Source organism: Tachysurus vachellii, chromosome 14 (assembly GCF_030014155.1).
Source record: "Tachysurus vachellii isolate PV-2020 chromosome 14, HZAU_Pvac_v1, whole genome shotgun sequence".
Taxonomy (NCBI): domain Eukaryota; kingdom Metazoa; phylum Chordata; class Actinopteri; order Siluriformes; family Bagridae; genus Tachysurus; species Tachysurus vachellii.
This window is the reverse complement of record NC_083473.1, coordinates 23,479,818-23,492,317: the sequence shown is the minus strand read 5'-3', so window position 1 is coordinate 23,492,317 and position 12,500 is coordinate 23,479,818. Positions and strand designations below refer to the sequence as shown.

Genomic DNA, 12,500 nt, shown 5'->3' with positions numbered 1-12,500 from the left:
AGGTGGTATCTCGAGGTTCTTCTACTGTATGTTCCACCGAAACATAGAAGCCCTGTGGCATCCACCGCTTCGTCATTCGACAATATTTTCCACCAACACAAGACCATCTCACTTTAGAAATTCTCCGAAGCCCTCGTCGGCACTCCGGCGCTCCTTAAAGATTTTTAGAGAAGCGCGGAATTCTAGCATAAAGTACTCGACTGCATAATGAATGTAATAATAAAGGGACGAGTCAGAGTTGGTTCATATGAACCTAGTGTGAATATCAATATCTCATCATCACAGGCACCTGCTGGATTTATGATTCCAATCATCCGCTGCGCTGAGATGCATTTAACACCATTTAAGATAAGCAATTAGTCACTAAATACTCAAACTCAAATAAAAAAATAAATTAACACGAGGGTTTTTTTTTCTCTTCCTCAGAGGCATTTGGAGAGAGTGCAGTATTTAGAAGCGTCATGCAGAGTTTTATGGGAAATCTTTAACATATAAACCGACAGCTAACAGAGCTGAAACTGTGTAATTTATAATAACCCGTCCTGTTAAAACCATACTATGAAGGGAATATTGGGTTGTAATTCAGGATCCTGTGGACCCTGGTCGTGTCGTTTCCTTACTTACTTTCTTGCACACACACACACACACACACACACACACACACACACACACACACACACACACACACACACACACACGTTTTCACCCAGATTCGATCTGACATTCTTGATGTATAGCTCTAGCTGTATGTATATCTGCTATTCCCATGAGACCCACCCTGGTTGTCACGGTAACAAGTGCTCCTCCTGTGCCACACCTCCTCCTGCCCACTGGCCTACTTAGTGCCGGTGTTATTGTTTTGTGTGGAGAAGTAGTCCTGAGAAGTGAATCTGGGTCCCAGTTCAGTCACACTCGGAGAACACGAGCTGCTTTCGTATCACATCTAGCATCGTATTTGTGTTACACGAGTCTTTCCACAACCTGACAATAACACACAGTGCCTTGCCATCAGCTGAGGCCAGAGATGTAATTAAAAGTTTATTCGATTCATTGAAGTGAATCAGTACCATTCCAAATGTCCTTTTGGTGTCCATTTACGTTATTTCTATATCGATGCTTTAAAGAATATACTGTAGTTTTACACCGTTTATATAACACTGGCCTCTTTTAGCCCATTGGGATCGGGAGCGGGAACAATATAAACATCACCAGATGGAGTTTGAGATTTTGTAGGTCAAGACGTATTAAGCTCAGCGCTTCAGGCCACCGGCGACCTTGTTCGATTTGACCCGTCCTGCCCCTATCTGCCCCTGCATGGTGGAGAGATAAACTGCAGACAAAACATGGTTTATCTCTCTCACTCTCTTTCTTTATCTTTCTGAATGAGTGATTGTGAACTGGACTTGGTGGTCTTTTGAAGCCCAGAATACGAGCACTAATGAGTTTTGTTGGATCTGTGCAAGTGGCTCATGTGTTGGTGACAACAGGAGTCAACCAGCGCTGTGATTCTGACTAATGTAGCTGTGGATTCTAGAGCATTACCTTGTACTCGCTTCTATAGCTGAGAAAAATGGGTGTTAGAAAGAAAGAAAAAAACGTTTTTTTTTTTCTGTTTCTCCTCCGGTCATCACTCTCTCTTATGCACGTGCTGGCTCTTTTTGTTCATCTTCCATCATCCCTCTCCTTATCATCTCCTTCTCTACATCACTCAGACCCTTCTCATTCAACATCTCCCTCCTTATTCTCTCTCTCTCTCTCTGTAGATGTGTCATTGGGTCTATGCAGATCCCCCTCTCTCTCCACCAGGCACAGAAGTGCCACGGCTCTAAATCGGGCGTGATTAATGAGATCTCCACGCGCTGGGCGTTCTTAATTAAATAACACTGCTTAATTAGCAAATGATTTATGCCCATAATGGATGCCTTAAGATGGGGATGAGGAGAGAGGCTCCTCTTGTGCCTTAACTCTTTCCCGGAAGCTTTACTCCATGAGCAGCAACTACCGAGTTCTCTATCCTTGGCTTTTCCTGATATGACAGTCTCACTGAACAAGCAAATGGACAGAGACAGAATGAGCCACAGAGTGCAGGTTAACGTCCCGTGATGGTGTTCGTTCAGACGCCGACTCAAATCAGAACGAGTTAATAAGTTGCGCTGTGTGACAGCCTGAGCACAGCAAGACGTGTTCATATCAGTAATTCTGCTATTAGTCAGACTAGGAACTAAAGACTGTAACATTATCTACGTGCAAGGCATAAGATTTCACCATGTGGAGAATGTAAAATATTTCATTCACACTCGTGATGTCACTCTTACAGCATCAACGAATATTATTTATAACGGGTTTTTTAATCCGTTTTAGTGTTGTGAATTTTAGGTTTTTGGTTGTCCTTCGATTTTTTTTTTTTTAAACAAAATCTATAAACGTTCACATTTACAGCGTTTGGCAGACTTTCGTATCCAGAGTGACGTACAAAAGTGCTTTAAAGTCTCTATTGATGAACACATTAACACCGGTTCAATAAGTTACACACGTAGCAGACAATCAACCTAAAACTGTTCAGGGTTTTTTTTTTTAACGTAAACATAACAAACAAGGGAAAAAGTGCTAGTTCAAGTATTCCAGGATAAAAAAAATGATAAAAAAAAAACAGTATATCGTTTTGTTAAAGGTGGGGTCTCCGTTGTTTGAGAAATGCTTCAGAAAACTGCGTTGGGCCGCCAAACAAAACAAAAACAAAACTAACGTGTAGCCAATGAGCAGAAAGGGGCGTGTCTTGTCAATATGTGTCGGAGAGAGTGTTCAGTGCGCATGTGTGACATTAGAAGAAAGCGGTTTTAACATTGACATGGAGGATAAAAACAAAGAAAGAAAGAGAAGAAAGACTTACGATAAGGTAAGAAGTAGGACGTGTTAATATAGGATCAGCTTTCCAGCGCTGGAGAGAACTGAAGGAGCAGGAAGGCCTGCGATGGGACGCCGAGGCGCTTTTTTCCTTCTCGATAGGTGAGTAACGTTGGTTTTGTTTTGTTACACAGAACTAATATATGCCTTTGTCCTTTACATGATTATGCTTGTGTGTCATTTTTGCTTGTTTGTTTATCTGCAATCGTATTGTTCTTCACTTCAGCTATGATAAAGACACGTTTCTTTCCGTTAGTTGCCTGGGTTACGTATGTACGTGTGGGCGGAGCTATCGATACAGGGGTGGGACCCATTTGGGTTAGGGGCGTGTTTGTTTTGGTGATTTCAAATGTCAACATTGGCTTTCAAACAACGGAGACCCCACCTTTAACTGTATTTCAATCATTTCACAAACGTAATAACCTAATAAGAACTCTGATAGAAACACCAATGTAATTTTTTGCGTTTATGTCAAAATATACTAAACCATATGTAAAAAAATATATAGAACTGTTTAAAAGCTTCATTTTCAGTTCAGTACAGAGAGACACAGCAGCTAACAATGGTCTTGACTAATGGCCCTTTTCAGGACATTACAGTTTTAAAATAAAATAAAAGCATTTGTATATAAACCAGTGTTAACTGACAGTATATCACATCGGCATAATCGCCGCTACGCTGTCCTATAATTGTCATTTTCATCTGATTTGAGTCCAGCTCCACTCGTCATTCACATGAAGGAAAGGTGTTGAAACTCCATTTCTCTGTGATCCCCTTAACGTGACCCCCAGCTAACACTCACCACTGATGTTTCATTATGTTCAATCAGACCGGTTTAATCTTCAGCTGATGCTAATACCTTAACGCTGTGGCACCAAATGGTTGACTTGACTATTCTTTCACGACAATCTTATTAAAATTGCGCTTTTTAAAGTGGTTTTAAACAGAAAACTCCAAGCTCATGCACATTTATAGTGCAGTCTTATGTGTGACAGTAATATGATTTATTCAGTATAAGAGAAAGCATTAGGACGCATTTTCGGTTGAGATTTGATTTCAGCGCTGGTGGTTGAGGGGTGCGTGCTGAATATTCCTCCCCCTCACCCCCGCGGGCTGGAAGGTCACAGAGAATAAAAGAATATCAATGAGATGAGATGAGAGGCAACAGATGCTGTCTGAGGAGAAAGACAGCAGGTGAGACAGACAGCCCTACCATTCACACAAAAGAAAGGTGTGACAGGAAGATGGAGAGAGAGAAGGAAAGAGAGAGAGAGAGAGACAGAGAGAGAGAGAGAGAGAGAGAGAGAGAGAGAGAGAGAGAGAGAGAGACAAGATAGCTTAAAGTAAGAGTATACAAAAACCTCAGACACAGAGATACTTAAAGTAATACATAAATGGACAGACATACATAAGGACACGACAGAAGACAGTAAACAATGACGATTAACTATGAAACAAATGTCTACCTAAATACCAGGTGTAACAGGAAAGGTATATAAAAGTACAGGAAGCATCTGGCGGTAGGTAGGTTATATATAACTTACATGATGTGTGTGTGTGTGTGTGTGTGTGTATAATATTTTGTTTGACATGAAATATATTACAATTATTAAAAGTAATGCTTCGTACTAGTAAATAAAACTATACACTATCTATCTATCTATCTATCTATCTATCTATCTATCTATCTATCTATCTACACACACACACAAACTTAACTCTCTACATATATCCACGTTTTGGGAAAAGATTCTATTGGCCGAGAACAGAACCCCAAGAAACCCCTTTTTAAATTGTGTATGCTGCCATATTTCTGAAAACCTCCAATAAGTTGCAGGCTTTTCCCATTAAATTTGTTCCCTACTTGCTACCTGATTACAAGAGGAGAAAAAAACGAACACAATCATTTTCAGAGGTGTTGATTGACAGCCTTTTTGTTATTGCACTGATACATACAGCGGTGGATCAATTATAATTTCATTAGAGAGCCTACAGGGAAAATGAAAACTCCAGCGTTTGCCCAGTCCCATGTTTTGCTTGCCAGGAAGTCCAATCAGGATAAAAAGCTGCAACTAATGTAATTTACCTCAAAAGTATGACAAGCTAATTATATTCATTAATACAGCGTATGGAAAATAAGCAGGCGGTTAAATCGCAGGGAGGGGAGACTTCGTGTAGCCGTAATCTGGGATGAAATGTGATGTTTGCGTCCACAAAATAAACAGTGAAAAATCTTTTGCTAACACTCCAGCTTTGAGCTCTGGGGTTCTTCTCAATGCTACCGTCAGACACAGATAACATTTTTACACGTCGCATAAAAGCGTTTAAAGGTGAGGAGACGGTGTGTCGTGCGAGCATTACAGTTTTGTCACTAACACACATTCAATCTGATGATTATGGCTTTTAAAAAGAAATCAAATAAAGGAATAATAACCCTGATGATTAAACTGAAGATCTTTCCAAAGCACATAGAGCTGCTTGACTTTATATTATACACTTGGAGTAAATTAACAATTTATATTCTCTCTATCAGGAGTCTCCCAGGAGTGAAAGGTTGTCGCGTCGGACTTGATCGTTACTTACGTTATGTATCTCGAATATTCCAAGGAGGTGACAAGATCTAAAGCAGCTGTAAGATCAGGGAACTCATGCTAACATCATGTTTACAAGAGTAATTACTGTAATGGAAGGAAATTAAAATGAAGTATTAATTAAAGAAATAATTGCTTTTATAATATTTAGTCTGACTCGACCTCGATATGTTTCCACAAAAATACAGAAGGCCTATTTTAGTAACGGGAAAGCATGGTATTAAAGGTAATTGAATAAAAAATTCTCTCTCTCTCTCATTTTCTCTCTCGTTCTCTCTCTCTCTCTCTCTCTCTCTCTCTCTCTCTCTCAGCAGTAGCTGTGTGGTGGCGTGTTTGCAGCAGGTCTCCTGTAGAAAGCATGCTGAGCTTCCCACATGTCTGTTGTCTACACATTTGTAAACATTCATTTCTCATGACAGAGCAAAACAATTCCTTGCCGAGTGCCTGACAGGATGAGCTCAAAAGTAAGAAAAGGGTAAAAGAAGAGTTTCAGAAAAGAAAATATGGTTAAGAGCTCAGAAGAGAAAGAACCTGCAAGAGAGGAGAGGAGAGGAGAGGAGAGGGGAGGGGAGAGTTCAGAAGAGAAAGAGCTCTGCGATGGAGAAGTGAAGAAAAGAGGAGAATAGAGGAGAGGAGAGGAACAGAACAGAGAGAAGAGGAGAGGAGAGGAGAGGAGAGAAGAGAGGAGAGTTCAGAAGAGAAAGAGCTCTGCGATGGAGAAGAGAAGAGTAGAAAATAAAAGAGGAGAATAGAGGAGAGGAACAGAACAGAGAGAAGAGGAGAGAAGAGAAGAGAAGAGAAGAGAAGAGTAGAGAGTTCAGAAGAGAAAGAGCTCTGCGATGGAGAAGAGAAGAGTAGAAAATAAAAGAGGAGAATAGAGGAGAGGAGAGGAACAGAACAGAGAGAAGAGGAGAGAAGAGAAGAGAAGAGAAGAGAAGAGAAGAGAAGAGAAGAGAAGAGAGTTCAGAAGAGAAAGAGCTCTGCGATGGAGAAGAGAAGAGAAAAGAAGAGGAGAATAGAGGAGAGGAGAGGAGAAAAGAGAAGAGAAGAGAATAGAAGAGGAGTATAGAGGAGAGGAGAGGAGAGGAATGGAATGTAACAGAGAGGAGAGGAGAGGAGAGGAAAGAGTTCAGAAGAGAAAGAGCTCTGCGATGGAGAAGAGAAGAGAAAGAGCTCTGCGATGGAGGAGAGAAGAGAAGAGAAGAGAAGAGAAAGAGCTCTGCGATGGAGGAGAGAAGAGAAGAGAAGAGAAGAGAAGAGAAGAGAAGAGAAGAGAAGAGAAGAGAAAGAGCTCTGCGATGGAGGAGACAATCACTGTGTGTGATATATTCACCTGCTGTAGTATAGCACCACCCATCGGCAGCCATGTGTGCCGAATGACCTACCAGAGAGAACCTGGAACGTAACAGTTGTTTGTCCAAATTCAATTAAAGTGTTGTACAATAAAAAAAATGATACTGCGAAGAGATATGAGCATCTGTTCTGAAAAAATGAACACAAGACAGCAGTAAGATTGATAAAAAATAACACTGTGGATTGTTACTCCTGCATTTCATTCTGCATTCACAGATCAATTCCTTATTGACTGATAATATGCAGTTTCCTGTCTCTCTCTCGGCCAATCAGATCAAACAGACATGATGGATGTCACTGTCATGGCTTAGAGTGTGTGAGAAATTAGTCAGTCGTACCAGAATGACCTCGGCTATTCATACCAAATGACCCAAATACAGCCTGAAAACATGGCCTTTCAAATCAGAGACATGTTTTCTTAAAAAGTCATTTCTATAAAAATCTGTAACGGTTTAAAATGTTGGGTTATTTTTATTATAAGCTTTTATTTCATTTACACAGCCAGGTATTTTACAAGCCATGTCACCACGAGGTATGGAGTATGTTTTAATGTTGAGAAACAACAACGTGACAGACATCAGGCCATGTGCACGTTAATGACTGGTGTGTTTTCTGTCAGCTGAGTAACCTTGGTGTGATGGATTGTGGTCATTGTGTTCACACAAACACACTCAATCGTCGAGTCGCTCGTCGTTTCTGAGCCGCTTCGGTGTGAAACCGTGGCTCAGGCACAAAGGCAGACCAGAAGTGGACATTTATCTTGCTTCATGATATAGAGTCAAAATGGCTGCTACAATATTTAAAGGATGTAATGAATACCCTGTTTAAGAGGTGACAAGCCTGTAAAAAAAAATCCCCACCGTCTCAAAATCATGGCCGCAGACATTAATAACACGTGGAAAATGAGATGGAATGGCAGCTTAAATAATTAAATCAAGAAGAATTTGTATTGTGTTACACAAAAGCTAATTAACCTCTGAGTAAAGAATATTAGCTTCTATGTAAAAAAAAAATGCTAATTAGTAAAGAATATTAACTCATTAGCTTCTGAGTAAAGAATATTAGCTAATTAGCTTCTAAGTAAAGAATATTAGCTGATTAGCTTCTGAGAAAATAATATTAGCTAATTATCCTCTGAGTAAAGAATATTAGCTTCTTTGTAAAAAAAAAAAATGCTAATTAACTTCTGAGTAAAGAATATTAGCTGATTAGCTTCTGAGTAAAGAATATTAGCTAATTAGCTTCTAAGTAAAGAATATTAGCTGATTAGCTTCTAAGTAAAGAATATTAGCTGATTAGCTTCTGAGTAAAGAATATTAGCTGATTAGCTTCTGAGTAAAGAATATTAGCAGAATAGCTTCTATTTTAAGAACATTAGCTAATTAGCTTCTGAGTAAAGAATATTAGTTGAGTAACTTCTAAGTAAAGAATATTAGCTAATTAGCTTCTAAGTAAAGAATATTAGCTTCTTTGTAAAAAAAAAAACAATAATGCTAATTAGCGTCTGAGTAAATAATATTAGCTTCTTTGTAAAAAAAAAACAATAATGCTAATTAACGTCTGAGTAAAGAATATTAGCTTCAATGTAAAAAAAAAAGCTAATTAGCTTCTGAGTAAAGAATATTAGTTGAGTAACGTCTAAGTAAAGAATATTAGCTGATTAGCTTCTGAGTAAAGAATATTAGCTGATTAGCTTCTGAGAAAAGAATATTAGCTAATTATCCTCTGAGTAAAGAATATTAGCTTCTTTGTAAAAAAAAAATGCTAATTAGCTTCTGAGTAAAGAATATTAGCTGATTAGCTTCTAAGTAAAGAATATTAGCTGATTAGCTTCTGAGTAAAGAATATTAGCTGATTAGCTTCTGAGTAAAGAATATTAGCAGAATAGCTTCTATTTTAAGAACATTAGCTAATTAGCTTCTGAGTAAAGAATATTAGTTGAGAAACTTCTAAGTAAAGAATATTAGCTAATTAGCTTCTAAGTAAAGAATATTAGCTAATTAGCTTCTGAGTAAAGAATATTAGCTTCAATGTAAAAAAAAAGCTAATTAGCTTCTGAGTAAAGAATATTAGCAGATTAGCTTCTACTTTAAGAACATTAGCTAATTAGCTTCTGAGTAAAGAATATTAGCAGATTAGCTTCTATTTTAAGAACATTAGCTAATTAGCTTCTGAGTAAAGAATATTAGTTGAGTAACGTCTAAGTAAAGAATATTAGCTGATTAGCTTCTAAGTAAAGAATATTAGCTAATTAGCTTCTAAGTAAAGAATATTAGCTAATTAACCTCTGAGTAAAGAATATTAGCTTTGTAAAAAAAATGCAAATTATCTTCTAAGTAAAGAATATTAGCTGATTAACTTCTATTTTAAGAACATTAGCTAATTAGCTTCTAAGTAAAGAATATTAGCTGATTAACTTCTATTTTAAGAACATTAGCTAATTAGCTTCTAAGTAAAGAATATTAGTTGAGTAACCTTTTAGTAAAGAATATTAGCATAAATAGACGTCAAAGCACTTGTGCATGTTGCTCTGGATAAGGGAACCTGGCACATGCCATACATGTAAATATATAAACGAATATTAGCTCCTGAGTAAGAACATTAGCTGATTAGCTTCTGCGTAAAGAACATATAAAAAGTAAGAACATTAGCTGATATTCTAATAAATAATATTAGTTAATTAGCATCTGAGCAACAATCTACTCATTCGTTTCTGATCAAATTTAGTCGGTTAGTTGTTGAGTAAAGCTCAAAGCATGAGACAGTTATTAGCCTATGATTGGCATTATATGGGTGACATATAAACATAAATGGAATTAAATGGACCTGACTTTGTTGTCCGATACACACATATGTACTCTGAGACAACAGAAAACAAGGGCACATGGTTGGAGAGATACAAAACAAAGCTAACCATGGTCTTACCTCATGCCTTCAGTCATGAGGAGGAAGAGGTTGTAGATGTGAGAGAAGATGAAGAGGAAAAGGATAGTGCTAAAGAACATGGTCATCCAGGAGCCATGGTCCTCACGAAACATCTTCAGTCGTAGGAACCGACCTAGTACACAGAGAAGAGCCTGTTCTAAGTGCAAACATTTACCTTCATACCTTCATCGATAATAAAGAGCTTTAAAGTTCATTCAAAAGCAAGTCCGACATTTCAAGTTCACTTTTAAAATAATTCATCTGGCAGTACAATGGGTTTTAGATCATAGAAATGTCTTGCTAGTCTGTGGGGCATTTTTCTGATTCTTATCTACAGTTTGGGTTTCATGTTGACTTTATATGATCACAGAGATTGTTCTCACACACACACACACACAAAACCTGTAAAGCTTTCTCTTTTCTCTTCCCTTGGGAATCAAATTATTACCAAAAAAAATCAAATCATGGCAGGATAACTCTCTCTTGCACACACTCCCTCTCTGAGAATATGAGATTGATTCAGATAACAAAGTGTCTGCTCTGAATGTCTAATCATGTCCTTCTGTTTCTCCTCTGCATCGGTGTTTCAAGGAAATTGAGTTTAAACCGTACCGTTATGTCGGATCTTGCTTTAAGCTCGGAGCGAGCGTTAAAAAGGAAACACTTACTGGGCACAGAATAACGAATAAATCACATTTCTAATACTCTTAGTATAGTGTTACTAAATTAGATTTGTAATGCACCAACACAAGGAGAACAAACACAGCATCTCGTGAATCTCGGGCAGTCGTGGCCTAATGGTTAGAGAGTCTGACTCGTAACCTGAAGGTTGTGGGTTCGAGTCTCAGGTCAGCAATACCACGACTGAGGTGCCCTTGAGCAAGGCACCGAATCCCCCCAACTGCTCCCCGGGTGCCGCAGCATAAATGGCTGCCCACTGCTCTATGTGTGTGTTCACGGTGTGTGTGTGTTCACTGCTGTGTGTGTGTGTTCACTATGTGTGTGTGTGTTCACTGTGTGTGTGTGTTCACTGTGTGTGTGTGCACTTTGGATGGGTTAAATGCAGAGAACGAATTCTGAGTATGTGTCACCGTATTTAGCCGTGTGTCACGTCAAACACATCTTGTAGGCATACTGAAGTGATACAAAACTCACTTCCTTTTTGTCCTTTTAGCGCATTTTCTAACTCTAGATTAACGTTTCCTATCATTCCTTTCAACGTTTAAGGATCGTTTCTGCTTAAATTTCTGTAAACAGAGTTGTGATAGAGTCCTCTACAGCAGCTGGGACTCTTAATATCTTACAAAGAAAGAGCTTTCTGGACAGCATGCAGTCAGTTAGTGACCCCTAGAGGTGTACGTCGTATTATTGAGCTTCTGTATGTCGAGCAATTCCAATGCATGGTATGGCAATAATGTAGTATGTTAAAATATGTATTTTATCACCAATTCTAGATGTTAGAACGTAATGAATGCCTGTTTTGTGCAAGATAAAATATGAAATAAGAAATATAAGGAAAAAAGGCACTGCATTCATTGAAGATAGTTCATAGAAATCAATTTTATTTACACTCTAATAAATCTATTTCAAATGTTTACCAGAGATGGGGGACTCGAGTCATATGACATGACTCGAGTCAGACTTAAGTCGCAAATTTGAGACTTGAGACTTGCTTGACAAATATTAAAAAAAGACTCCACTTGACTGACTTGACGTTCATGACTCGAGACTTGACTCGGACTTCAGTTAAATGACTCCGAGATGGGGGAATCGACTTGACTCGAGTCAGACTCAAGCCGCAAATTTGAGACTTGAGACTTGCTTGACAAATATTAAAAAAGACTCGACTTGACTTTGACTTGACATTCATGACTTGAGACTTGACTCGGACTTCAGTTAAATGACTCAGAGATGGGGGACTCGACTTGACTCGAGTCAGACTTAGTCGCAAATTTGAGACTTGAGACTTGCTTGACAAATATTAAAAAAAAAAAAGACTCAACTTGACATTCATGACTTGAGACTTGCTTGTGACTTGCACGTGTGACTTACTCCCACCTCTGATGTTTACTCGTAACGGCTTCGTACACAATTACTTTTTACAATTAAAATGTTTAATCACCGACATTAAAAATGCATTACAGAGGCTTCGGTCTTAGATATGTTTTAGATGCATGATTAACTGGATGCTGGATGCGCAATCGTGAAGACAAACACACCGTTTTTTTTTTTGTGCAAGCAGAAAAAAAATTCCTAATAAATCCTCATAAAACTACATATTACTTTTAGTGTAGCATCTGAATGTAGAACCAGCCAGCTAAGCAATAAAAAGAATCAAGCAGTCAGGATTAAATTACAGCGGCACAGCTAGAAACCTAATTACATGGAATAAAAATAAGAACGGTCTCCGATATTATGAGAGATATTTCTTTAATAATGAAAACACAAATGATAAAAGCACTTTAACTTCACTTGTTCTTGATTATTACTTTTCCAACACTGGGAACAAAATGGGATCGCTGTCAAAGTGTCCGAGGCTCTGAGAAACCAGCTTGGTCGCGGTCCGTCTTAAATTACTCATGAACCCTCAGTGCTGAGTCGACGGTGTGACGGATATTTCTTATAACATCTGGCTCAAAAACCCAAACAAAATACTGTGAACTCATCTGTCAATAGATCTAATTTCCTAATCGATATGTGACAGTGTGTGACCTTCCTTCCTGTTTC

The 12,500-nt window shown here is 38.4% G+C and overlaps 1 protein-coding gene across 1 annotated transcript in view; it reads right to left on the bottom strand.

Moving 5' to 3' along the window:
* Positions 1 to 12,500, bottom strand: part of tmem117 (transmembrane protein 117) — a 50,409-nt gene that overhangs the window by 21,103 nt on the left and 16,806 nt on the right. Inside the window, exon 3 of the mRNA XM_060886935.1 lies at positions 9,774 to 9,906. Coding sequence (XP_060742918.1) covers positions 9,774 to 9,906 — 133 coding nt within the window. The remainder of the gene's footprint in view (positions 1 to 9,773; positions 9,907 to 12,500) is intronic.